Below are 27,694 nucleotides of genomic sequence, written 5' to 3' on the forward strand. Positions count from 1 at the left end.
TGAAAAATTTGAGAACTAAAAATTTAACAGAGAAGATCCTTTTAAAGAAAAATTGCCAATGAAATCTTAATTTCACTTTAGAAAAAATAATCTGAGACACATATACATGTGTTGTGACAGATCCTTTATGTAGTCACATCAATAGTAACCATATTATGTTTTTGATGAAATGGTTTTCAACTGAAACAATAATAATGAAGTGATTTTTTGTACATTTTTGTGTATACATAGATTTCTTATGAAGTTGATACTGAATATGATAAATGGTTTTAATCTAGTATATGAAATATAAGTTCCAAAATAATGGCACCACCTCTGTTCTGTGAGGCAGCACTATGTATCACAGGTATAAGTTCATTATCTAGGTCATTCATGTATAAATCAGGTAATCTCTCACCATTAGCTCCAATCTCGTATCCAACCTACAAATGATAAATATTAATCATGCTGCAATATCTTTTCAAATTTCTATACACTACAAGAAAACATACTAATAAACATAAACAGTTATAAACCAGGAGCAGTCATTGTTAAAGGCTGCATTGTCGCTGGAGTTTTACATCCTGGTCATGTGTTTTTCTGCTAGATAGTTGTCCTAATGGTAATCATACCACATCCTTGTTGTGTATACTATTTCGATTGTCATTCTTTTCTTACTTGGCTCTCAAGGTTAATTTTCTTTGGCTTTTCCAGCCAAATCTCAATTGTTTATTTTCAGTTTGCTCTTAACCTGAACTGTTTATAAAATGTGTAGCAAATATAGCTGTATGCTACTTTAAGCTGTTGTGACAGTCACCTTTACACTTTACACTAAATTATTGAAATTAAACACTTTTGTAAAATAAATTACCTTCTCGATTTCGATATTAACTCTCAATGCTACTTTAGTCAAATCTGCTTCTTTTAATTTATCTAGATGAGGAGTAAGAGCTATACATGTGGCATTAGACAAAGTTTCTGCTAGTCGACTCAGATCTACTGGTTCCCACTTCGCTGACCCAGAATCCTTATTCTGAATAAAGAACACATCGGTCCATCTTACTATCTGTTTTTCTCCAACATAATCTGTGGCATTAGGTATGTGTATGCTCTCTATACCATCCATTGACATATCATCTATTGGACTTTTTACGCTGAAAATTATAGATCAAAACTAATACTAGTACTAAAGGGAAATAACTCATGTTAGGTATGTGTATGTTCTCTATACCATCCATTGACATATCATCTATTGGACTTTTTACGCTGAAAATATATAAATCAAAACTAATACTAGTACTAAAGGGAAATAACTCATGTTAGGTATGTGTATGCTCTCTATACCATCCATTGACATATCATCTATTGGACTTTTTACACTGAAAATATATAGATCAAAACTAATACCGGTACTAGTACTAAAGGGAAATAACTCATGTTAGGTATGTGTATGTTCTCTGTACCATCCATTGACATATCATCTATTGGACTTTTTACACTGAAAATATATAGATCAAAACTAATACTAGTACTAAAGGGAAATAACTCATGTTAGGTATGTGTATGTTCTCTATACCATCCATTGACATATCATCTATTGGACTTTTTACACTGAAAATATATAGATCAAAACTAATACTAGTACTAAAGGGAAATAACTCATGTTAGGTATGTGTATGCTCTCTATACCATCCATTGACATATCATCTATTGGACTTTTTACGCTGAAAATATATAGATCAAAACTAATACTAGTACTAAAGGGAAATAACTCATGTTAGGTATGTGTATGTTCTCTATACCATCCATTGACATATCATCTATTGGACTTTTTACACTGAAAATATATAGATCAAAACTAATACTAGTACTAAAGGGAAATAACTCATGTTAGGTATGTGTATGTTCTCTATACCATCCATTGACATATCATCTATTGGACTTTTTACACTGAAAATATATAGATCAAAACTAATACTAGTACTAAAGGGAAATAACTCATGTTAGGTATGTGAATGTTCTCTATACCATCCATTGACATATCATCTATTGGACTTTTTACACTGAAAATATATAGATCAAAACTAATACTAGTACTAAAGGGAAATAACTCATGTTAGGTATGTGTATGTTCTCTGTACCATCCATTGACATATCATCTATTGGACTTTTTACACTGAAAATATATAGATCAAAACTAATACTAGTACTAAAGGGAAATAACTCATGTTAGGTATGTGTATGTTCTCTATACCATCCATTGACATATCATCTATTGGACTTTTTATGCTGAAAATATATAAATTAAAACCTGCAGTCAGATGAACTAAAGGGAAATTACTCATGTCAGGTATGTGAATATATATCTTATCTGTATAGATTATCAGGTTTTTTACACATTGGTATCATAAAATATTAGCCGGGAGCCACAATGTGAACCTTTTTGGAAAGTGAGCGCAGCGAACGGCCTAAAAAAGTTTCACATTGTGTCGAGTGGCTGATATTTTACGATATCTTTACGAAGAAAACCCAATTATCTGTTTATCGTTCTATTTCTGGTCTTTTTCCTCTCCCTAAGACAGTTTTAGGCTTAACAAAACAAGCTTGATAACGTCTCCTTTCGCATTGTGATGTTGCTGATAACTTCTCCCCTCACATTGTGACGTCGCTGATAATACCTGGTCTCGTTTTGAAGCCTTGATTCAATAATTACGGAGCAACAGAGCAGGGTGATATGGGCATAGGGAAGGACGATAACATATCATTATCATTTCTTCTTCTAATAAGGCCAATAGTATAGATAATTAATGTCTAGAACACTTACCCAATATAAATATTTCTTCTCCCTGGATATCAATAATGACAGTAGATATTATCATAGAGGGTACACTTACCCAATATTTATATTTTTATCATCTTCACCCCACTGTATTGTAACAACTTCATCAGGACTATCAGCTGTAACACTGCCACATTCTATGGTATAACTTGTCATGTCTTTTAAAGCTTGTTTAAGGGCCACCATGGAGTCCGGTGTTATCTGGACCATCAGTCCATCTTCCACAATACTTGATTTAGCCTTCAGTCCAGAACTTGTCTTCAAAGCACCATTAAATACAACAAAACTGGCACCAGTGACTGAAATAAAATAATATGGCACATTTAATCTGATTTGCTGATTAATGACAGGGTTACAGGTATATGCTGATTTTTTTAAAAATCAGAATCATACTGCAGGTATCAAAATAACTGATCAATAAACCATGATTTTATGGTCAAGGTCATGTGAATATGTTCTGTATGTTTATAGCCTCTGATCATTATTTACCTTTAAGTGCATGGCTTCACTTGACAGCTTTGGTGTCAAACACCATGTTAATTAACACCAATTACCTTAGCTTTAGGTCGTAAATAAATTGTACCATTGGTTTACAATCTGAACTAGAGTTACTTCCCCTTATTTGTCACCATTCAAAATTATTCCTTATATTTACATTTTATGGGTGAAAAAGATTAAATCATAAAAATATAAAATTCAAATGCATATTGAAAAATAACTTTTCATTATTTTTATACCTTTTTTGTTTAAAAAGTTGAAAATTATTTCTTACATTTATACATCCTTTAACTGTATTACTATATTTTATCATAGTCTAATTTCCTTGTTTAATGAGAAATATAATGGTTAAAGGCTATAAAGTCAATAGTCTCAAACAGTTAAGAATTACATTAAATTCCAGTGTTTGATGATTGTAGTATATTTTCTCAAAAAGTAAAGCACATAAGACTGAGTTCACAAATTTATAAAAATCTTTAAAAGTGCAATGAAATAATATTTAATAAGATTTAAAATGACTAAACAAAGTGAACAAGCATTGATGTTTTGGTATCTTTGATATACATTATAAGAAAATGTACCATAAATACTGAAATTCAGCTCGAAAAAGTTCGTACGCGTTATGACCTGAGATTTGATTCTTCAATGCAGGTCATGACCTGCATTTTCATCGTCACAGGTTGACAGGTATGCTATCCTGGGTTTGTTTTGTATGTTTATAGGTTGTGTTTGGTATTTACCTATCCTGGGTTTGTTTTGTATGTTTATAGTCAACTAGATAACACCCATAGCATTCTGTAACTGAATTAAAATACTTATGCCTTATTTTCAGCCTAAGTTTTAGTATTTGTATTTTCATTTGTTAAAGCCATACTGATTATATTTAGGTGCACAGTTTTCTGGTGTAATTTTTAATCAATACATTTATCTTATATTAATTATATATAAGGTTGAATTCCTTGATTCGTCGTATTTATGTCATGCCAGCTAACAAATTGGACCTCACTTTTTTAGTAGTATAGTTGTTTGGTATTTACCCTTCCTGGGTTTATTCTGAATGTTTATAGCCTGTGTTTTTTATTAACTTTTTCTGTTTCTTTTTATATATATTTATAGCCTTTGTTTATTATTTACCTTTCCTGGGTTTGTTCTGTATGTTTATAGCCTGTGTTTGATAGTTGCCATCATCGTTCTGTATACAGACCAAATGTGAGTCAGCCTGGAGACTAAAACTTGCACCTAATGCCATCACATGTTCATTACTATTACTAACAACTTTCATTATCTGTGAAAACAAAAACAGGGACAATTCATAATGTATTTTAAATATGCAGTTAGTTATATTTTACATTGTTATTATTATAAATATGTATAGATATGTGGCATGAAACATAAGATATCTTTCCAGTTGCTAAACACCAAGCTGGTTCATCTTTACTAACTGCAATTTGTGATCACCTTTAAATGCACAAAAAGAAAAGCCTGATAATTGAAGTGTAATCTTTTATATGCAATGTATATTTTTTGGTTAAAATTCTACATCCTTAATTCTTGAGCATGATTTTTAACACAGTCATATCTAAAGAAAATTATTATAATCAGAACCAGATGCTCCGCAGGGCGTAGCTTTATACGACCGCAGAGGTTGAACCCTGAACGGTTGGGGCAAGTATGGACACAACATTCAAGCTGGATTCAGCTCTAAATTTGGATTGTGATTAAATAGTTGACACAGCATAGGTTTCTGACACAGAATGAATGTGTTCTAATGAACTTAAAATTTTTGTTTTCTCTTAGAGCAATTCACTATGCTGTTGAATATTAATCCTCTCAAAAAAATGTTTGAAGAAATTTTCTTTTTTATCAGGGCCGTAACTAGGGTTCGACTTCAGGGGAGGCAGGGGTTTGGGGGCCGCCGAATGAGGCCCCCTTAAAGAGGGTGGTTGGGGGGCGCAGCCCCCCGCTGATTTCCTTCTCGCAGTAAAATGGCTAAAAATGACCTGTTTTCCTTCGATTTACTTACTTTAACATGTTTAAGAAACATCAGTATTGCTGGATCCTGGAAGCAACTTTTATGCAAACAATTAGTATCTGTATTTTAAGATATTTTTGTTAGAAATCAAACTGGTCAGTTAAAAAAACATATAAAGCAAGATCATAGAAAGCAAGATTTTTTTTTTGTCGAGGACCTTGAATTTCAATATTGTTGAAAACTGAACAGACATGTATATAACTACAACCAGGGACTTTCTAAACTAGTATATACTTAGTTTAGAAAGTCTCTGCTTCAACGAATTGGAGTGTTTAACTACTAAGGCATTTACCATAATGTTCTCGTACGATCGGCCGGGAGACGTTAAAAAATGACCCAACAGCTGATTCAGCCGGTAACGAATTTCAGATATCATAAAAGATTCACAATACAAAGGGAACTTCCTCTGCTTAATGGAGCCCCTAAATAAATGTGAATAGTTAAGTTTATTCAAAATTGTCGAAAGCAAAGTTTCATATGTGTTCTCGTACGAATACTGAATAACAGACGGACGGCCACACGAAAAAAAAATATACTGAAACGGTTCACTTTCGATCAAAAATCCGGAAAATGACAGATATATCACGAATCATGATAACAGTGTTAAAACTGTTAACTTGTATTGTTTATAATATAAATTCAAGTTCTTCGTGTACATATTGTCAATATTTCATTTTATTACTTCAAAAAAAAAAATATTGGTGTAGAAAATTCAGGGGAGGCAACTGCCTCCCCTGCCTCATAGGTAGTTACGGCCCTGTTTATTTATGAAATTTCAAATGAGAAAAATTGAACCCAATTTTTTTAATCACATCCCCCTTTCCCTTATTCCAAAACTAATCCCAATTAAAATTTCTAATTGAGTTTGCAACAATAACTACTCATTTAAATACATCATAAAATATTAAGATGTAAAAAAACTGCTTGTTATCACTGAATGGTAAAGATTATTTTAATTTATCAGTTGGTAGTAAAAAGTGAATATACATTGTATATTGTATATAACAAAGATTTAAGTTGATTCTGGACAAAGAAAGATAACTCCAATTAAAAAAAAATCTTGCTATTGCACAATATTTTGCAATTAGATATTTCTTGCTTACTATTCTGGACAAAGAAAGATAACTCTAATTAAAAAAAAATTTGCTATTTCACAATATTGTGCAATTAGATATTTCTTGCCATTGCGCAATACTGTGCAATTGAAAAGACTTGCTATTGCACAATACTTAATATAATAATTTTAGATCCTGATTTGGACCAACTTGAAAACTGGGCCCATAATAAAAAAATCTAAGTACATTTTTGGATTCAGCATATTAAAGAACCCCAAGATTTCAATTTTTGTTAAAATCAGACTAAGTTTAATTTTGGACCCTTTGGACTTAAGTGTAGACCAATTTGAAAACAGGACCAAAAATGAAGAATCTACATACACAGTTAGATTTGGTATATCAAAGAACCCCATTTATTCAATTTTTGATGAAATCAAACAAAGTTTAATTTTGGACCCCGATTTGGACCAACTTGAAAACTGGGCCAATAATCAAGAATCTAAGTACATTTTTAGATTCAGCATATCAAAGAACCTAACTGATTCATTTTTTGTCAAAATCAAACTAAGTTTAATTTTGGACCCTTTGGACCTTAATGTAGACCAATTTGAAAACGGGACCAAAAGTTAAGAATCTACATACACAGTCATGACAGTTAGATTCGGCATATCAAAGAACCCCAATTATTCAATTTTGATGAAATCAAACAAAGTTTAATTTTGGACCCTTTGGGCCCCTTATTCTGTTGGGACCAAAACTCCCAAAATCAATACCAACCTTCCTTTTATGGTCATAAACCTTGTGTTTAAATTTCATAGATTTCTATTTACTTATACTAACGTTATGGTGCGAAAACCAAGAAAAATGCTTATTTGGGTCCCTTTTTGGCCCCTAATTCCTAAACTGTTGAAACCAAAACTCCCAAAATCAATCCCAACCTTTCTTTTGTGGTCATAAACCTTGTGTCAAAATTTCATAGATTTCTATTAACTTAAACTAAAGTTATAGTGCGAAAACCAAGAAAATGCTTATTTGGGCCCTTTTTGGCCCCTAATTCCTAAAATGTTGGGACCAAAACTCCCAAAATCAATACCAACCTTCCTTTTGTGGTCATAAACCTTGTGTTAAAATTTCATAGATTTCCATTCACTTTTACTAAAGTTAGAGTGCGAAAACTAAAAGTATTCGGACGACGACGACGAAGACGCATACGTGATAGCAATATACGACGAAAATTTTTTCAAATTTTGCGCTCGTATAAAAACTGAGATAAATAAAAACATACAAAACTCAAATACATAAATATTAGAGTACATGTCAATCGTTAGAATTCTTACATCTTCATATCTGTTTCTAGGGAAAGTTATGGTTGTTTTCTTGTCTTCCATATGTATAGAAACACCCTTTATCTGAGGTAACATATACTGGAAGTTCCTGAAGTCAGCCAGCAAGTTCATTATGGTGTGACCAATCTCAAAGAACACAGGTTTACGGTTCCTTACACTAATCAATGGACAAGGATAGTCTGTAATAAATGTGTTTAATCTAAATAAATATTTTTTAACATGTATCCTGTTAACTTGAAATAAATAATGCCACAAATACAGCTAGCTTTATAACTTATACCAAGAATTCAAACAATGAGGGACCATTGTGAACATCTAGACAATAGAGATAACTTCATCCTATTGATGCAGCAACATTTAAGCAGCACCTTGTGACTACAAAAATGGTGGCTCTATTGGAGAAGGAATTGATTAACCTTTCAGTGCCCCTATAGAAGGAATTGATTACCCTTTCAGTGCCTCTATAGAAGGAACTGATTACCCTTTTGTTGCAACTGAATTCACCCTTGGTTTTTGCTGAAGATGGCACTGCTAAATCTTTCTATCAAGAGTTTTATAAACTCACTGGTTTATATTTTCATCTTTTTATCTGCATTAAAGGCAAGAGCAGGTCTTGCTACAACTCGACTCAGTACCTAGTTTGTTGTGTTTTACCCCAGGTCTTGCTACAACTCGACTCAGTACCTAGTATGTTGTGTTTTACCCAACAGTTTTCCTTCAATATTACCGATATTCAAACTTCACACAATGATTGCACACATATTAAACATGTGGACTGGACTGATTTGAATTCTTTTTTTCCAGGTTTGTAATGTGTGAACCATTTACATTTTGTTTAATAAATGCTATAGAATGTACATACTTTGTGCCAGGTGTAAAACCAACAGTTTTCCATCATCTGTGTTTTGTAGATCACCTAAAATTAATTTATTACTGACAAATACCTGACACACCAGACGAATCTTGTTATAATTAGTTATATCTGGTGTTATTGCCACAAAGCTAAAACCTTTCCATTGTTGAGAATTTTCTGAACCATCAGGGAAACTTGCATATTAATGTATATTGATTGGTGGCACTTATGTTAGTTGACAAAAGTCTGTCTTGAATATATTGCAATCTTATTGGCATTGAAGGTTTTTTTCAAATAAAGCACAGTGTGGTTCAGGCCCCCTCATAAGTATTGGTCTTATTTCTATGGTGGCAATGGTGATGGCTGCTCCTTCAAAAAATGATCTTAGTTGTCCCTTTGGTGTCTTTTTTTTTTTTTTTTTCTAAACCTCTGTCCTTTTCTGTTCTGCATTAAACAATACCAAACACTACATGTGTACCTTATTCAAAGTCTATGTAGTAAGAAACAATTTCATATATAACTGCATTTGTTCCTAGAATAGTCCTAATGACAGACAAACTTGAAGCAATCAGGACAAATTTTATACATTCTTTGCATTATAGACCATGCAAGGCAATATGTCACAAATCAAATATATCTATACTTACATCTATATTCTGCTCCTAGTCTGAGGAGCAGTCTGAGAGGGAACACTTTAGCCCATGGGGTTTCCCACTTCTGAAGTAAGATACCAAACACATACGGTGGGGATGGCAGTAAGAGTTTATGTAAACACTGGAATGTAGGTCTGATGTATAGGATTCCTCCGTGATCACGGCTATCAAGGAACGGCTGATTGAATATTGTATGGCCCATGTGGGTCACAGTATTTCCTGAAAAAAATTGAAGATGTGTTTAATTTCTGTACTTTCATAAGAATACAAGACCATTTGATAAGCCTTTGAAAGCCCAAAAGATCATGTGTAGCCTCATTCTCATCAAAAGTTAAAAATTTACCCATTAAATGGTTACTGAAAAAGGATGTTCCTTACTCCTTATTTTTCATCTTGCAAAATTGAGAATTTCCAAAAATTTAACTTTTTTTGTTTCATGCACAATTTAATAGGAATTAATAATATCTAAATCATTTCTACCTAAATTACTGATTATGCTATCTTTCCTCTTTCTTGTCAGTGTGGCATATCTGCCTTGAATAATTTTCCAACAGTTTTAAATAAATTAATGTTTAACAAGAATGTGTCCTCAGTACACGAATGCCCCACTCGCACTATCATTTTCCATGTTCAGTGGACCGTGAAATTGGGGTAAAAACTCTAATTTGGCATTAAAATTAGAAAGATCATATCATATGGGACATGTGTACTAAGTTTGAAGTCGATTGGACTTCAACTTCATCAAAAACTACCTTGACCAAAAACTTTAACTTGAAGCGGGACAGACGGACGGACGAACGGACGGACGAACGAACAGACGGACGGACAGACGGACGCACAGACCAGAAAACATAATGCCCCTCTACTATCGTAGGTGGGGCATAAAAAGTACATCATTATCTCTTGCATGTACTTAATCAAATCTGTTATGATTTTATTTCCATTGTTTTCAATCAGACAAGATATAGGAAGAATCAAACATCTTTGTGTTACTTTTTAAAACTGTAATCAAGTAATCAATTTACAAATTTCCCATAATCAAGCATAAAGGGGGTAATGAAGCATGCCAAATGGAAATAAATATGTTGTTGAATTTTTTTTCGAAAATGCTGTCTTATCCCTGCATTTGTTCCTAGAATAGTCCTAATGACAGACAAACTTGAAGCAATCAAGACAAATTTTATACATTCTTTGCATTATAGACCATGCAAGTCAAACTGTAATGAAAGATTTCAATTTTAAATGATTGTAAGAAAAAAGTTTTATGATCTTTTTCATTCAAGTGCATTCAAAATAAGAATAAGAAAAAAAGACAGTATGAGATTTTTCTCTACTCTGTTATTCTAAATTTTATATTAAACATACAAAGGATTCAAGGCAGTATGAAGATGTAAAACATTTTTTCTGTTTGAAAAGGGAAATAACCCTTGAACAGTAAATGTGAGGCCACCAAAATTCAACTTGATCTGGGTTTTGTGGTAATAAGCATTGCACATATGTTTCATAACATTTGTTTGAACTTTGAGGCAGACTAAAGTTAGAGAATGGAAACGCAAAACTCAGCAACTTTTCCATTTGTAAAGGGGCATAACACTAGAATGTAAGTGAGACGATGCCCAAATTCAAACTTGAAAAAAAAAAATGCTTTTGTGAGAGAATAAATGAAGAAATGTGCAAATTTTCAAACTTAAAATATATTCTTCTGTAAGATATTTTAATATTCAAATAGATACTTAGCAAAGTTTTCAATTAAGTTGTTAATTTTTGAAAAACAGCATGCACTGTTGAACATTACACAATAGAAGTTAAATATAATTTTCTTACCAATTTTTATTTTTTTCCTTCTTTTTCTACGTCTACGAGCTTAGATTAAAATTCAAGATCTTGAAATGTTCATTTCATGCACATTTGTTTTTAAAATTGTTCATGTATGTAATAAATCATTTTAGCTTTAATATTCAGTGTCTGTACCTTTTTTAATGACCCTTGAACCTCATATATTCAGCAACACAAGAATTTTCCTGTGTGGTCCCACTTTTATGTTTATTTAAAATAACTTTGTGAAATTAAAAAAAAAAAAAAATAATAATAGATCTGCAGCCATGTTTTCCAGTAAAAAAAATGAAATTTAAGTGTAAGGTAAGAATGCAACTAGAAAACAGAAAACTATTTTTTGTCATTCTGTCTTTCTAAGACATGAATTAGGTTTTACTTATTTCTGGTTTATTAATCCACATATATATTGTCAAATGGACAATTTTATAAAGAATGTATATATAACCAGTTGTTGTCACTAATATCAAGTTTATGAATACCTTTGCCAGCCTCTTCATAGATAGTGTAAAAGTGACGTAATATGTCGAGCGGTATCATTTCTTCATCTGGTATAACTTCTAAAACAAACACAATTTCATCTTGTCCAACGTTGCACATTCCTTTGGATGTAAAGCACCAACAGGTACGATTGACACAACAATCCACTGTAAATATAAATATATAAATATCTCATATCCAAACTATATGACTCTTTATATAAAAAAAAAATGACAAATAAGACATACAGTTCCCGGGAATTAGAAATGAACCTGGTAAACTTATTGATCCTTTAAATAAACTTATTCTAAAAGGTTACATATTTAACCCTGTATTTAGATCTTTGAATATTGTTTTTATTGGAACACTTGGAACATCGTAAATCATATTTTTTTGGTTGTTGTTGAAGAATATAGGGTTATTGCATGAATATTGGGGAATATTGTCCCGAGTAGAATTTTATATTGCACGAGCTTGCGAGTGCAATATATGTTCTACGAGGGACAATATTCCCCAATATTCATGCAATAACCCTTTTATTGTATAGCAATATAATATTTAAAAGGAAAAATTGGTTTAAACTAAGATTTTGTCATTGATGACGTCATGAATTTTGAAGATTTATTGCACTAGTGCAATATTAGAATTTATTGCACGCTAACTTTTGGTTACTTTCTGTGGGAAATATTATATTGCTATACAATAATAGTATTTATTATTTAGTATTAACACAGTAACATCTTATTTAAAGTCAATATATTTACTGCCCATTTATAAGCATCTACTACAAAGAATAAATTAATCCTAAATGTAGATCATTTTACTTACAGTTAATAATTTTTACTAGTACAAATAAATTGGCATTCAAGGCAAATATCACAGGGTCTGCTTCTTCATCTATAAATAGAACAAAAATATCAATACACATTTAGCACGCTGCAAAGGTACTGTTATTATTTTTACATACATGTTTGTTTACTTCATCATTGAAACTTTAAAATTTTTTTTTGCTAATAAACCATTCGAAAGTTGTGCCTTGGTCTTTAATGTATAACTGTCTCAGCATACCACATCCCCTTTTTTTATATTTATATAATGTCATGTTTGGTAATAAGAACATAAGTAAGGCCATAACATCCAAATGAAGATATAAGTTTTTCCTTTAAATAAGCAATAAGAATAGAATCATGTGATTTGATAATAGACTGAGGTTTTATAGATACATGTATTACAACAATACCTTTGATTTGAGGCATTATCTTTTCTATTTCTGGATTCTCTTCTGTTGTATAACCTGAAAATATAAAAGTAAAGTCAGTAATACCTATAGGAGAAAGCTTACTCATCAAATATAACATAAATGCAAAATTAAAGACACATTAATAAGAACCAATGACCTGTACACAGTATGCACTGGTATTCACTAGTTCCATGCCCCAGACTAGTATACCGCTATTCACTAGTTCCAGGCCCCAGACTAGTGTACCGTTATTCACTAGTTCCATGTCCCAGACTAGTGTACCGTTATTCACTAGTTCCATGCCCCAGACTAGTATTTGTAAAACTTTGTTTAGACAGATAAGAAAAATGTTGGAACATTGGTTTTCGCACTAGTAGTTGGAAAATTATTTGGTGCAGACTGAGTAGGAGAGGTTGATTAATTTCCCTGCTAGATTGTAGATCTATAAGCTGGTTTTGCACTTTAAGCAACTCAGCCAAAAGCCTATATGTCCTTGACAAATTTAGACAGACCACAAATATTCTCATTTTATTTTATGAACATTTTTTATCAGAAGTATTTCTATGTTCTATTTATTGACTTCTATGTGTTTATCTCACTGTAGTTACCTCCCTTTTCACCCGTAGATATGATGACAGGAGGAAGACCAGTCTCAGGAATCAAACACAAATGTCTCCTAGCTTCACCAGCTCGTAACTTTCTCGCCACCTGACGATGAGCTGCATCTGAAAGAAAGGTTTACAGGATTTTTTTTATAAATAGGCTCTTAGAGAATACAAGTACAAATTTAAAGATATTATCCAACAAGTTTTGAAAAATAATTAACAAGAATGTGTCCCAAGTACACGGATGCCCCACTCGCACTATCATTTTCTATGTTCAGTGGACCGTGAAATTGGGGTCAAAATTTGGAATTAAAATTAGAAAGATCATATCATAGGGAACATGTGTACTAAGTTTCAAGTTGATTAGACTTCAACTTCTTCAAAAACTACCTTGACCAAAAACTTTAACCTGAAGCGAACGGACGAACGGACACACAGACGGACATAGGCACAGACCAGAAAACATAATACCCCTCTACTATCGTAGGTGGGGCATAAAAATATGACTTAGTTTACATATATCTAATACCAGAAATGTTTGTTAAACATTTACTAAATTTTATCATCGGTATAAGGACATCATTCGTAAATATAGCTCAACATGCAGACTTCTTATACGTTCAGGTATTTCACATCCAATTTTTTATGGAAATATTCTTTATAAAGCACAAAGGTGTCAGTATTCACCTCAAAAACTAACAAAACCTTTGAATAGACTTATTAAGAAGGGATATAGTTACGATACTGTTGTCAGGTCATTAAAGATTGCATATTTTGGCGTTAATATTGATTCACTTATAGGGTCTTTGCATCGGAACTAAACACATTTATTCAAAAACCAGTTGTTGGCATGACACGGGTTATGTTCTTCTCATATATGTTATGATGGTATGATACTAAACCCCTAACGGGAAGGATTGTGCCTGATGTTCATATGATGAAATCATAATCTTTCAGTCAGTTTAATTGAAGTCTGGAGCTGGCATGTCAGTTAACTGCTAGTAGTCTGTTGTTATTTATGTATTATTGTCATTTTGTTTATTTTCTTTGGTTACATCTTCTGACATCAGACTCGGACTTCTCTTGAACTGAATTTTAATGTGCGTATTGTTATGCGTTTACTTTTCTACATTGGCTAGAGGTATAGGGGGAGGGTTGAGATCTCACAAACATGTTTAACCCCGCCGCATTTTTGCGCCTGTCCCAAGTCAGGAGCCTCTGGCCTTTGTTAGTCTTGTATTATTTTAATTTTAGTTTCTTGTGTACAATTTGGAAATTAGTATGGCGTTCATTATTACTGAACTAGTATATATTTGTTTAGGGGCCAGTTGAAGGACGCCTCCGGGTGCGGAAATTTCTCGCTACATTGAAGACCTGTTGGTGACCTTCTGCTGTTGTTTTTTCTATGGTCGGGTTGTTGTCTCTTTGGCACATTCCCCATTTCCATTCTCAATTTTATTGTTAACAACGCAATTATCATGAAATCAGTAAAAATATTGAAATATAAACAGCAGACACTACATAATGAGTTAACCAATATTATATTCAATTTCATGAACTGCAGGCTATAAAGTTAGAAAAAAACAACTTATCCAGTTGATTTGTGTAAGGGAAATGTATATGCAGGGCATCTAGAGATACACATACATTTATTAACCCTTCTGTGGAACTTTGAGAATAATTTTTATATAGACTTCACCATTTTTTTGTTGAAATTCAATATTTAAGTCCTCATTTCATTCACATTCTCCACTGTTTGACAAAGTGTTATCATTATACCATTGTATAAGAAAAAACTTAAGTCATTGATTAACGAAAAAGACATCAAACTTTCAAATACATTTACTTATACAATGTAATGTCTGACAATTTTACATCAAAACTATTTGGAGAAATATTGTGAGGCATCTAAGAATGGGTAGAATGTTAAAAAAAAAAATGTTAAAAAAAAAAAAAAAGAATTGGTAGAATTTATATGCATTAATACTGATAACATTATTACAAATTGAATGATTTTTTGTTCTCTAGTTCAGCTTCTATATATTGGTACCTGGGGATCCTTTCTCTACTTTTTTCTGACTCCTACCAGATCGTCTCATTGGTAGTCTGTTAGCTGTATCAGATCCATCAAGTTCTGTCAGATCACCTCCTGGTCGTATACCATCAGAGAACATCACATGTTTGCCCTCATTTGTCTGCCTTGTACTTCCTGTTATTAATCACAATAATGGAAATAAGCAGTAGAAGATATCAAACAAAAGAAATCAAAATGCAACTGTTATAAAATCAAATGAAAAGGTACAAAAACTAATCAAGTTCTACAGCAGGAAATTGGAATACTGTTCTTGACACATCTTTCTACACTTACAACCAAATTTTTGAAGCCGTCACTGCCAGAAACAGCATGGCAAAGTCTCTCCTTTTCAACTTCATTGAGGTGAAACAATAACCAAATTTAGTTATTATAATGAAATGAAAAGTAAAATTATTTTTGTAATTAAAATCAAAACTTTATATTCCAAAGATATTAGAGATTTAACATTGAAAAGGTATCTGAAAAGCATCCACAGGTGTTAAAGGTTATAATTATGATAATCAGCATCCACAGGTGTTTAAAGGTTATAATTATGATAATCATATCTTTGTTATTTGTCAGTTCTCTTACAGTTTTAATAAAAGTAAAAATATAAGTGAACCAACACCTCGAGTGGTGATTGTGCGGTAGGGTAAAAACGAGTGGATACCGCTAGGTATTCACAGTCATCTTGAAAATAAAGAATGTGTCGACAATAAAGACAACAACACTCATGTTTTTACCGCATAGTATCTGTTTATTGGGTCTACATGTTTCGCCTAGTAGATAGGCATCATCAGGACAATTATACAAAGAAATATGACAGTGAAGTATGAATCTTGCGGTTTAGCGGTTTAACCGGAAGTGTAAGTTACATAATAGTAGTTATGGTGACGTTATATAAATAGAAAGTGAAAGTAAATTAAAATAGAAAATATATTAATAGAAATGTTAGTGTTTTCTTGAATGGTAACAGCATCTCGTGTGGTTGACATCTATCCCCTTCTGTGTAGTTAATCTCATGGGAGGTCTTTGGTGGTATTGTACGTTATATTTATCTAATAATCATGTCAGTGAATTCCAAATTGGACAACACCTCACTGTTCATTCCGTACAGTCAACTGGCTTCGCTCTGGGACCCTCGAGTTACTGCTTCCAATTGCGTCAGTAATGGTGTGAAGTGTATGATCGTCGCACATTTTGAAATTAAAATAGTGGTAGATTCGTAAATATTTAATTATGAGTTGTGTTAATGATTAAAGCTTGAGCTGTGGTTTGATGTTGAATCTGTAAGAGCTTACAGCAGGTTTCTTCTTTCTAAACCGGTGGTAAAGTATTGTTATGGTTGAGACTCTGTTAAATCTTTATGTTAATTTTGCGTAGTGTCATAAATTCAGCTAGGTGGTCTTGATTTCTTATTAGTGTTATCAGCAGTTGTAGCGGTTTCTTTTTCTCTTGCTCCTTCTCTTCTTGGACAGTGCAGAATCTTTATCATTTTCAGGAAAAGATCGGGAATCTTGGTATTGGTCTGTGGTATCATCCATGCTGTTGGTCGTAAGGTACAACGCTAGTGTGGCGAGGTGGATCCTTGCGGATGCAGGGGTTCACAGAAGGTAAAAAGTAAAAATATAAGTGAACCAACACTTACCGCACTGTCCAAGAACAGAAGGAGCAAGAGAAGAAGAAACCGCTTTAACAAAAGGACACTTGTTTATTCCACTTTGAATATGTAAATAGACTGATCTTGTTTACAATACTTGGAATAGTTTATGATACTTTGAATATTTGATGAATGATCATGTTTATGATACTTGGAAAACGTGACACCTGATCATGTTTATGATATTTGGAATATGTGAAGACTGATCTTGTTTATGATACTTGGAATATGCGAGGAATGATCATGTTTATGAAACCTGGAATATGTGACGACTGATCATGTTTATGATACTTGGAATATGACGACTGATTATGATTATAACTTGGAAAATGTGACGACTGAATATGTGACAACGGATAATGTTTTTGATTCTTGGAATATGTGACGACTGATCATGTTTATGAAACATTTTGTACTTGGAATATGAAACAACACTTATGTTAATGATACTTCTAAATTGTAAACATGCTAAATCATGTTATCAAACTTGGAATGTACAATAATGTTTTTGATAATTGGTATGTATGTAAATAGACTTAGACTTATGTTTATGACTCTTCATACATGTATTTTACTTATGTTACTGTGGATTCATTATTATTCGTTGGATACCAATTTTCGTGGATTTCGTTGATTTCGGTGAACAACGAAATTAAATGTTCAACGAATAACAAATGGTATCAAACTTGGAATGTAAAGAAGGATTTATCTAATATTGTGAATTTTTTGACAATTGAAATATGTTTAAAGGATAAAAATGTTCATATATATGTTACAGTATAAATCAGAATACAGTAAAATTCAGAACCCTCCAAGTACAAATAAGAATTCTGATGTCTTATAGTAAATATCAGAAATCTGATTTACACCACAGATTTATAAAACCATACATCTTATGTTTATACTTATTGAAATCAGGAGGATCTTGAATTGTACATTTTTTTTTAGTAGTATCCAGAGTATCACTGACAATAATTGTTAGTGAATCAAGATTGTACTGGGTAAGTAAGAAAAGAAAATACCTGAATGATAGAATATGAAATCAAAGGCAGATTTAAGAGGGAGCCCTTGTGCACCATTTGTGGGGAAAATTTGGATGATTATATATATAGGGAATCACTGAAGCATGACTTGAGTGATGCCCCATTTAGGCAGAAAGTGAAAATTTCTGGAACCGCCACTAGAGTATAATCAATATTTTTTACAAACTAAATCTGATGGAATACTTAATATTTGCTAAATTTTGTTAATGGGATTTTGTTAAGCAAACAATTTTGGCTTTAACAATATGGACAACATCTAAAATTAAGCTTTCCTGCACAATTACAGTAACTGTTCATAAATCAACATTGATTGCAAGAATCTGCATTGTAGCAATATTGATACATTGTATAAACTTTAATATAATTTTTTACAAGTGTTGTTTTCCTGAATTTACTTTTGGTGCATTGTTTACATTTTTCTTTCTTAGATTTTAACATTCTTCATTGTTCTTGTATACATCAAAAAAAAAAAAAAAAATTACAATGAACTTCATAATGGATGAAATAATTTATCATTGTCATACTGTTTTGGTCATTTTCATTTGTACTAATTTTTTATCCTTGTGCCTGAATGCGGTCAAAGAAATAAATTGTAACACGAAATGTTCTTTTTATAATAATTTAATTTCATTTGGAGGTACTACTACCTACTAGAAATAATGGAATTCTGATTTGTACTCGGTGGTAACAGGTTCTAGATCATACTAAATTCCAATTTGTACTGAAACACATATTTTGCAGATAAAAAATTATAAGCCATTCAATATGAAAAAGGAAATTATAAAAGAAACTCACCTTCTCGTTTTAATACACTGGCAGGCACAAGAACTGAGGGAGGCTGTGAACGTGCACTAGCTTGCTGCGAGGGAGGAATAACCGAGCAATATTCACTGGGGTTGTTAGGATTAGGAGTACCACTGCTCGACAGTTCAGCTAAGAATAACCAAGCAGAAAAAGCATTGTCAAAAAAGCATGTTGCCAACATCAAAGCTATTAACATTAAACAAAATGAAAAACCACCCATGTATATAAATGTAGATTACTCTATTCAGATTACTGGCCACTGAAGTTAAGGGCACATTGTTACTAGCTTTAGGTGAAATCGAAAATTCTAACTGCTCATGTAAATTCAGTAATATTTACAAAGATTCTTCCAGTTTTAAGGATGTACTTAGAGTCTTAGATCAGGTTTTGGATTTTTTGTCAGCTGTTTGGACTCCTTGAGTTTTTTCCTACGATAGAGGGTATTTTGCCCCATAACATACAATTTTCTTTTCATATGAGACTTCAATAGCTCATAAATGGTCATTGATCAAAATTTAGTCAGATTCTGGATTTCTTTTCTGATGATTTGAGACCTAAATAATGTGAATGCAAATATAAGGACTAAAGGTAAAAGTCCACATCAGCCTTTTCTGCCATTTAAAAAAATCAAATATCACAAAAAGGAGCTCCATAACCTATTAATATTTCTAGCTTATTTTGTTTACTTCTGATTTAAAGTATCTACAGTGGCGGATCCAGGGGGGGGGTTCCGGGGGTGCGCACCCCCCTTTATTTTTGCCGATCAATGCATTTGTATCGGGACATATGTTTTGCACCCCCCCTGCACCCCCCCTTTGCCCTGGGTTAGCACCCCCCTTTCGAAAATTCCTGCATCCGCCCCTGATCTATGTTAATTTCTAGATTTTTTATTTCACCTAAGTACATCCTTATCTGAATAATGTTGAATTAAACTGCTTCTTGTTTTAAAAAGGGGTCCTTTAACAATCTGAATAGATTTGACTACTTGTAGGAAATTATGTACATATATGAGTAGTTTTGACAATAAATAAAATAGTTGACCTATAAGTGATCAGATCGATTAGCCTAGTCAGAATTATGTTCCAGCAGCCCAGTAAGACATTTGTTATGTACAATAGGAGAAGTCCCTCAGATATTTTTGCAGATATGTGTATTTTATAGTTGTCTTTATAAAAAAAAAAATGCTTTGTCCTATAAATTCTTATTGTAAATGATCGTTTAAAAAAATGCCAGCTTATGGTATAAACTGGATATGCAGACTTTGAGTGTGTCACTGTATTTGCTTTCATATCAACTGTAAAAGGTCAAAGATAGGGTTGTTTTCTAAATACAACATTGTACATCAGTGTACAATTTCATACACAGGGAAACATGTCTTCATATGTAAATGTTTGTTTGCATGTGTTAATTGCCAAGTTCTTTCTTTCTTTTTTTAAGGTACGATCTTAATCTTGATGATACAAACTTGTCATTAGAGAAAATACATGCATTACAAAATAATATATAACTTTGTTCTAGCTAAGCTGCAAGTAAAAGTTTTATGAATAAATAAAAAAATAAGCAAAGCAATTTACCAGTCCAAAGTAATATTATTAAGTCATTCAATACATTCTAATAAATTTCAATTATCAAAATAAATTAATCTCTTAATAAAGGATAGCAGAAAGAAATGAATATTTGACTATGGGCATAACATTATGCATAAAACATTCCACCTGCAGCATTCCAACGCTTTCCAAGAAATCTCTGAAATTACTAATAAATATATACACATTTTTTTCCCACAATTTTGACAGAAATTGAATAATTTACGGGTACTTTAATTTTCTAGCACTCAAATCAATTTTCAACCACATAAATGGTGTTAATAAAACTTGTATTGAGTATACCTTAGAAGCTACATCAATTATGTACGGGTTGCTTAATTTGAAAGCAAATGTTTTTCACTGATATTTTCATCAACAATACCATTTAACTTATTAGTTTCTTCAATGAATTCTTGAAAAGCTTTTCCTGAACTTGATAAGAAATTTACAGAGATAACTGTGATAACAAACCTATTGAAATCTGTCGATTACATTCTACACACACTCTGGCTTCTTTGTTCTCCATGTACGGTAAGCGACTCTTCAAGCTACAACATGCTGAACAGAATACCTGAAACAACCAGCAATATTGCACTATCAGGATCTCTTATAATACCCCTCAAAAGACATCATTCAACTAAAAATCTTTTTCATAAATTAATATTGTGTGAAATAAAAATTAGGTCTGTGATTAATATGTAAATAATAGCCTGACTAATTGTCTTATACACACAATAAGGTTAACAGTAATGTACAAAATCTAACCACATTTTAAAGATATTGGCTATAGGACTATTGCAAATTTTGGCACACAGCTTTATAGTACAAAAGAGGGCATTTTCTGTTACATTTGGCCATCACCATTCTATATTCAACATCACTCAGATGGGAAACTGCAAACAGAGGTTAACTATATCCAGTTACATCATCAACTTACATGTATCTCTATCAATTGAGGTTTGATAGGTTGATATTTTTCAACACATAATTCAAATACTTCTAAACATCTGATTAATGATTTCATTCACTATAAAATTAAACTTCATCCTATAAATTTTACCTTTCCACAAGCGCGACAATGATGTCTTCTCTTAGTGAATGTAAATTTGACTTCACACCCCATACACACTGGAGCAACACTGTCAGGAATCCACATAGGTGCACTCTTCCCTAAACTTGTTTCTACCACTTGTGATTCAGGACTTGATGGGTCAGGTGAAGGGGTGTGGCCTGATGCTCCACTAGCCCCATCTATTGGCTCTCCTCCTACAGCTGTAAAAGATATTGCAATTGGTAATTTGTTTATGCAAAGTTATTTAATTTAATGACAAGGCTGCTACTTTCAAACCTTTTACCGTCAATTCAGAAATAATTGAATGCATTATTTATTTGGGATTTCAAAAAATTCTGTACACAGATATATATATCAGATATCAGAATGCCAATTCTTATAACTATGGATACTCACCTAGTCCCATTATTTTCATTCATAAAAGCCTCGCAACAATTTCTAAATTTACAGTACCCATTTTGTTTGTAAGGTCAAGTATAAGTGAGACTAAACCAGATGAATAACTGGAATCATGTCCATAAAATGCTTAAACATAGAAATTGCCGATTACATGTAACATAAACATGATGTAAATAGTTTGACTTCCTCACAAATTGAAATCTTTATAGAGAAGCAGATTCTGTAATTAATGTTTTCTCATATGTGATATAGCATACACATGCATGTACAAATGTATCTTAAAAATTGATATTTACTCAGATCTATTGAGTTTTAAAGCAAAAAACTTGCAATTATTTTCTAATTTCTTACAAGTTAGTTTTCAATTCTATCTTAATTTTATAGTAGAGCTGTTTAAGAAAAATCAGGTGCTGAAAACAAAAGATGTTCATGTGGAAGTTTAGTAAATCTAACAAAAGGCCACCTGAAACAAATGGTTAGAATAAAAATTTCATAATTCACAATTATTTTTAGGAGTTTCAGATAAAATTCATTCAATATTTACCACTTTAAAAAAAAAAAGCCGAACATACACTGTGTTTTTGGGTTTTGGTTATAAAATATTTAAAAAGGGTTTATTACTACAATGTATTGAGAAGAGGAACATATGTAAAATCATGTATCAAGTTTCAATTTCTACTATAAATTCAGAAATTATAGCCTGCATTTTTGATTGTGATTTTTTGTCATTTTAGACTAAAATATGATTTTTATTTTTGGGATATCATGCATATGGAGAAAAATCTGGTATAATTTTTTTTAATGTGAGTTAAAAATAGTGCTATTATAACCCTGTTGCATTTTTCGCAGTAATAAAAACCTTGCAATAATTTCTGAATTTAAAGTTAATTTAGTGATAGAACCTGTTATTTTATGATACTTTTTTTTTAATTATGTTTTCCATTTTTCATGATTACAATGTATAATTCTTTGTTCGTTGTGTTTTTGTTGAAACCACATAGTAGGAGGGTGAATGAAATAATCATACCATTACCTTGAACATCCTCATTCTGAATGAGATCTTCCTGAATTTCTGGTGTCAGGTTTTCTGTATCCTCTGCATCCTCTGTATCGTCTGTATCTTCTGGTGGGTATGGGAATGTGTAAGGTGCCTGAGTTCTCTCCCCTGTCATAGTCAATTCTCCACGCTGGGGAATATTCAGACTATTTGGACGCTTATGGTGAGGGAAAGGGACTGTATCGGAGCCTGATGGTCCCCATGAATGTGGACGTGATAAATCAGATGGAATACTGGGTTGAATATTACGCCTCATCACAGGAGTTTCATCATTATCCTCATCTCCATTTTGATCACTTACAAAATCAGATTTTTCAATTTCTGAAACATCTACCACCTGTAAATCATTGTCTGTCCCTGGGATTAATTCACCGGTTAAAGTTAGCCCATTTTCATTCAGATTTTGTGTATGCTTCTGTTCTTTGTCCTGAACTTCTGAATTTTCTGAAGAAATTGTTGATATACTTTGAATATCAGGATGTCGATTAATTTCTTTCGGTCTTGCCCCACCCATTTCAACGGATGGCAGTTGCACATTTTGAATATCCAACCCATCAGTCTGATTTCTGGCTGATTTCAATTCTTCTAACTGAACACTTTGTCTACAGATAGGAATATTATCGCCAACAGAGATTCGTTCAAGTTCTTCCTGTGTTTCGGACAAGCTTATTTTAGGTGGTATAACAACTGTTTTGGAATGATCCTGCACTTCATTTTGATCTCTTCTGTGAATATCTTCATTTGATGTTTCCTTTCCCAAATTAGGAAGTTCATCAATAAGAGAATATCTAGGTGGAACAGAATCGGCATCACTATTTAATGTTAGTGAGTTTGAAATCACAGAATTTTCATCTTGTACATCTTTTAGATAATCGTCCATGTCATCCTCATCAATATTAACCTCTTGACCAAAACCAATGACTTCAGACTCATCTGATTTCACTGAAGATTCCTTTGGTACCTGATTCCCTTGTATTGCAGTTTTTGAAATACTAGATGACTCTAACTTACAATTATCCAATGCCTTGACAGTAGTCTGCTCAGGAGAATCCAAAGGTTTGTTATTTGGGACACCACTGACACTATCATTTATTGATGCATTATTGTCAAAAATAACATCTGATAAGTCCAAAGTCGGTGTTGCTTCCTTTTTCACAAACAGAACACTATTAGCATCATCTCTTCCTAGACAGTCATAAGAATCATATCCTTCATCTGCCTTCTTATTATCATTATTTCCTGCAAGATTTGATTGTATTTGATCTGTTCTTTTCCTGGTTAATTCAGAGTTTAAACAGTCAGATTTTTCTGACTGTAACTCAGTTTTTGTATTATCTGACACAGGTGAGGACGAAAGCTCAGTTTTAACTGATTGTAACTCAGTTATTCTATTGTCTGTCTTTGATGATGTTGAAAGCTCAGTTTTTACTGGCTGTAAGTCAGTTTTTGTATTGTCTGAAGTAAGTGAGGATGATAGCTCAGTGTTAACTGACTTTAACTCATTGACTCTCTTTTCTGATGTATGAGAAGACGATGACGGAGTTTTGGCATGCAAATTATTATGAATCATTTCCATAGGTTTGTTCTTGGTTAGATCTTCGTTCCTCACTGATGGAACTTTTGAAATATTTATATCATGAGATATTGCACTATCATGACTATTCACTGGTACACTTTCATTTAAATTTACATGAATATTTTCTTCCACATTATCCTTCCCGTTACTTTGATAAAAGTTATTTGGTATGGCATTCTGTTGATATGTTGTAGATGAAGGTATTTGAGGTACATCCTCAGATACAGGTGTGAATATATCCACTACCTGAATAGGAAATTTGTTATAAGTGTCGTCAAAGTTCACACTTCGATCTACATTTCCGAATTCATTTTCTGTTAAATCAGAAGTTTCACAACCATGTAAATCAATCATCTGACTATTGTTTTCATTATGCATATGCATTGGTGCAGATTTATTGTCATGGTAACCATTCATTGTTAGTGTTAAATCACCAGGTTTAGTGGTATGTAATAATCTATCAGGATTTTTGTGACCAAAGTCAAAATTTCCATTTTCAACCGTTTCAACATGTCCATTTGTTATGACATTGCTGAATTTGGATGATACAGTCTCTGTTTTTGTTTTCAATGATGGTGCAAAGTCTGCCTCAGACAAATCAAAATTACTTGCTGGTTCATAAGGTTCGCCATAATCAATAAAGGACAGATATTCATCTTTGCTGTTTCTCTTCCAATTAGGAGCAGAACCTGCCGGTGCTCGACTTACTTCTTCCCAAGAATGATCCTCATTTTTGGAGAGATAAGTTGCATATTCAGATGACACATTTCCAGTAGGTTTTCTACTTGTGGACTCTGAAAATTGACATAAATTTACTAAACAAATTTATTCACATGAGTTTGCAACTGTATAAAAACATTTTGGTAATAAAAGATTAAAATACGACCTAAGTCTGACTAATGTGTATCTTACTTCCCTTTATATAGTTTATGTTGCATTTTAGCTGGCTCTACAGGTTAGGAATTAAAAGATAAACCAACAACAAACCAAAAAGTTTACAAAAACTTCAAAAATTACTTTTCTGATGGGAAATTGGTGCGCTATGCTAAACATGGCACTTACATGTACAGAAGTTATTAGTTGTTAGAAAGTTCCATATTAGCAATTTTATTTATCATCAATTTAACTAGAAAATAAACTAAGCAATTTTATAAATTCATGATCAAGAATAAATACTATCAAAATGTATGAGTAATACATTTTAATAAAAAAAGAAAATCTTGTTCATAAATTCGGAAACCAGAAAATCCTAGTTTTTTTCTCCCTTTATGGCGGTCCCTTATTCCTAAACATCTACAAGAATAACCCCTTGGAACCTTGTGGTACAATTTCATAGAGATACATACACTTACACTAAAGCTATTATCTGGAACCAAATGTCTTCAAACAATGATGACCCTGATAGCGTGATAACATTATTCAACTGCAAAAATTTTGCAGTCATATAAAAACTGGTTATTTGCTTAAATTTGAAATCAGTCATAATTAATCTAATCACATAAACTAGTTCCATGATGTAAAACTGTTAATATTACCTTCTGCTTCAAAGTCATCCAGCACCTTGTCAAGGTCAACTATCAAACTATCCATTGTTTTGAATATGTCAGAAAATGATATTCATCCTAAAATCATAAGATGTATAATTAATTTTTTTAAGAGTCAGCAACCAAACAAGTAAAAACGTTTTTATTAACCCAGTTTTTTTAAGTATGCCCAGTGCACATTGTTGACATTGCAATGCTTACTGTATCTTGTCATTATTGTGTTTACATTGTTTAATTTATCTATAACTTGTGTTAATATTGTTTACATAGTAGAAATTGCTACATGTATGTTGACAATAGCAAGTCAAGATCCTGCTTATATTGTTTATGTAACAAGTCTATACCTTTGTGTCTACATTGTTCCAATTGTAGACATTGCAATATTGACAGTAGCAAGTCAACATTGTGTTTATATTGTATACCAAGTATCTCTGAGTTTACATCATAGACATGTTAACGGTAGCAAGTCAACATTGTGTTTATATTGTATACCAAGTATCTCTGTGTTTACATCATAGACATGTTAACAGTAGCAAGGCAACATTGTGTTCATACTTTTTACTAAGTCTATACCTTTTTTTACATAGTTTACTTCATAAACAAAGCGATGTTAACAAATTTGTGTCAACATTGTTTTTATATATGGCATACCAAGTCTGTACCTTTGTGTTTACATCATTACATCATGATGTTGACAATAGGAGTCTTTACATCTGCAATGTCAAGAATCACACATATCCAAATAGGGATATATGCACCAGGAGGGAAAAGTTTTCAGCATACAATCAGTCGAAGGCTTCACAAGGATGCACCAAAGTCTTAGGATGAATTCAGCTACATTCAGATTAGTTACTTTATTCACCAATACCTTGTTGCAACATATATAATTCACCTTATCGCTATTTGTCCTCAATTACTGAACATCACAAAAGATCTCGTAAAATGTTGATGTCTTAAAAGAAAATATCTGATGCAAAAATGGAAAAGTGATTGTTGTATGACGTCAATAGTTCAAGCGTACACAGATTCTTAAGTCAAGGCAAACAGATTTCGAAATAGCGATAAGATGTAAAAAATTTGTCAAAAATTTCTTAAACGTACAACCAATCTTGTGTATACAATCAGCATTTGTCCCCTTTATAAATATCCTTATAATTTCTGTCCATACACTTAAATATATTGCAAATGGTGGAATATTATGGTCAAATTCTTTAATCATCTGTCATTTTGTATCAATTTTAGACATTTGTGAGCTGATCTCAGATTCCTGCGCTTATGTTGGGTTAAGTGGACAAATATTCAATTTTTAAAGTTATCATCACATTTATGATCACCTTCTGAAAAACTCAGGAGAAACTATCTGAAATATTTACCAGATATGCCATTCAGAATCATTTGTATTGAATGATCTCATCTTTATTGATGTTCAGCATGATCAAGGTCAAGGGAAAATATCAATCACATGA

The 27,694-nt window shown here is 32.3% G+C and overlaps 1 protein-coding gene across 7 annotated transcripts; it reads right to left on the reverse strand.

The window, feature by feature from the left end:
* Positions 1 to 214: 214 nt before the first annotated feature.
* LOC139517930 (zinc finger FYVE domain-containing protein 9-like) lies at positions 215 to 27,688 on the reverse strand. 7 transcript variants are annotated; one of them, XM_071309487.1, is made up of 18 exons: positions 27,602 to 27,688; positions 26,220 to 26,306; positions 23,085 to 25,478; positions 21,641 to 21,852; positions 21,052 to 21,151; positions 18,986 to 19,123; positions 15,464 to 15,622; positions 13,417 to 13,533; positions 12,809 to 12,862; positions 12,397 to 12,465; positions 11,571 to 11,735; positions 9,250 to 9,474; positions 8,612 to 8,665; positions 7,741 to 7,928; positions 4,451 to 4,601; positions 2,874 to 3,117; positions 851 to 1,133; positions 215 to 422 (listed from the first exon to the last, which is right to left on the reverse strand). In XM_071309487.1, the coding sequence occupies exons 2-18, from the start codon at positions 26,272 to 26,274 to the stop codon at positions 270 to 272; spliced, it is 4,761 nt and encodes a 1,586-aa protein (XP_071165588.1). In that variant the 5' UTR covers positions 26,275 to 26,306; positions 27,602 to 27,688; the 3' UTR covers positions 215 to 269. The 7 variants fall into 7 exon arrangements, with proteins under 7 accessions (XP_071165588.1, XP_071165597.1, XP_071165613.1 ...); XM_071309496.1 differs by having other exon boundaries at positions 27,563 to 27,647; XM_071309512.1 differs by lacking the exon at positions 18,986 to 19,123.
* Positions 27,689 to 27,694: the final 6 nt, after the last annotated feature.

Source organism: Mytilus edulis, chromosome 1 (genome assembly GCF_963676685.1).
Source record: "Mytilus edulis chromosome 1, xbMytEdul2.2, whole genome shotgun sequence".
NCBI classification, from domain to species: Eukaryota; Metazoa; Mollusca; class Bivalvia; order Mytilida; family Mytilidae; genus Mytilus; species Mytilus edulis.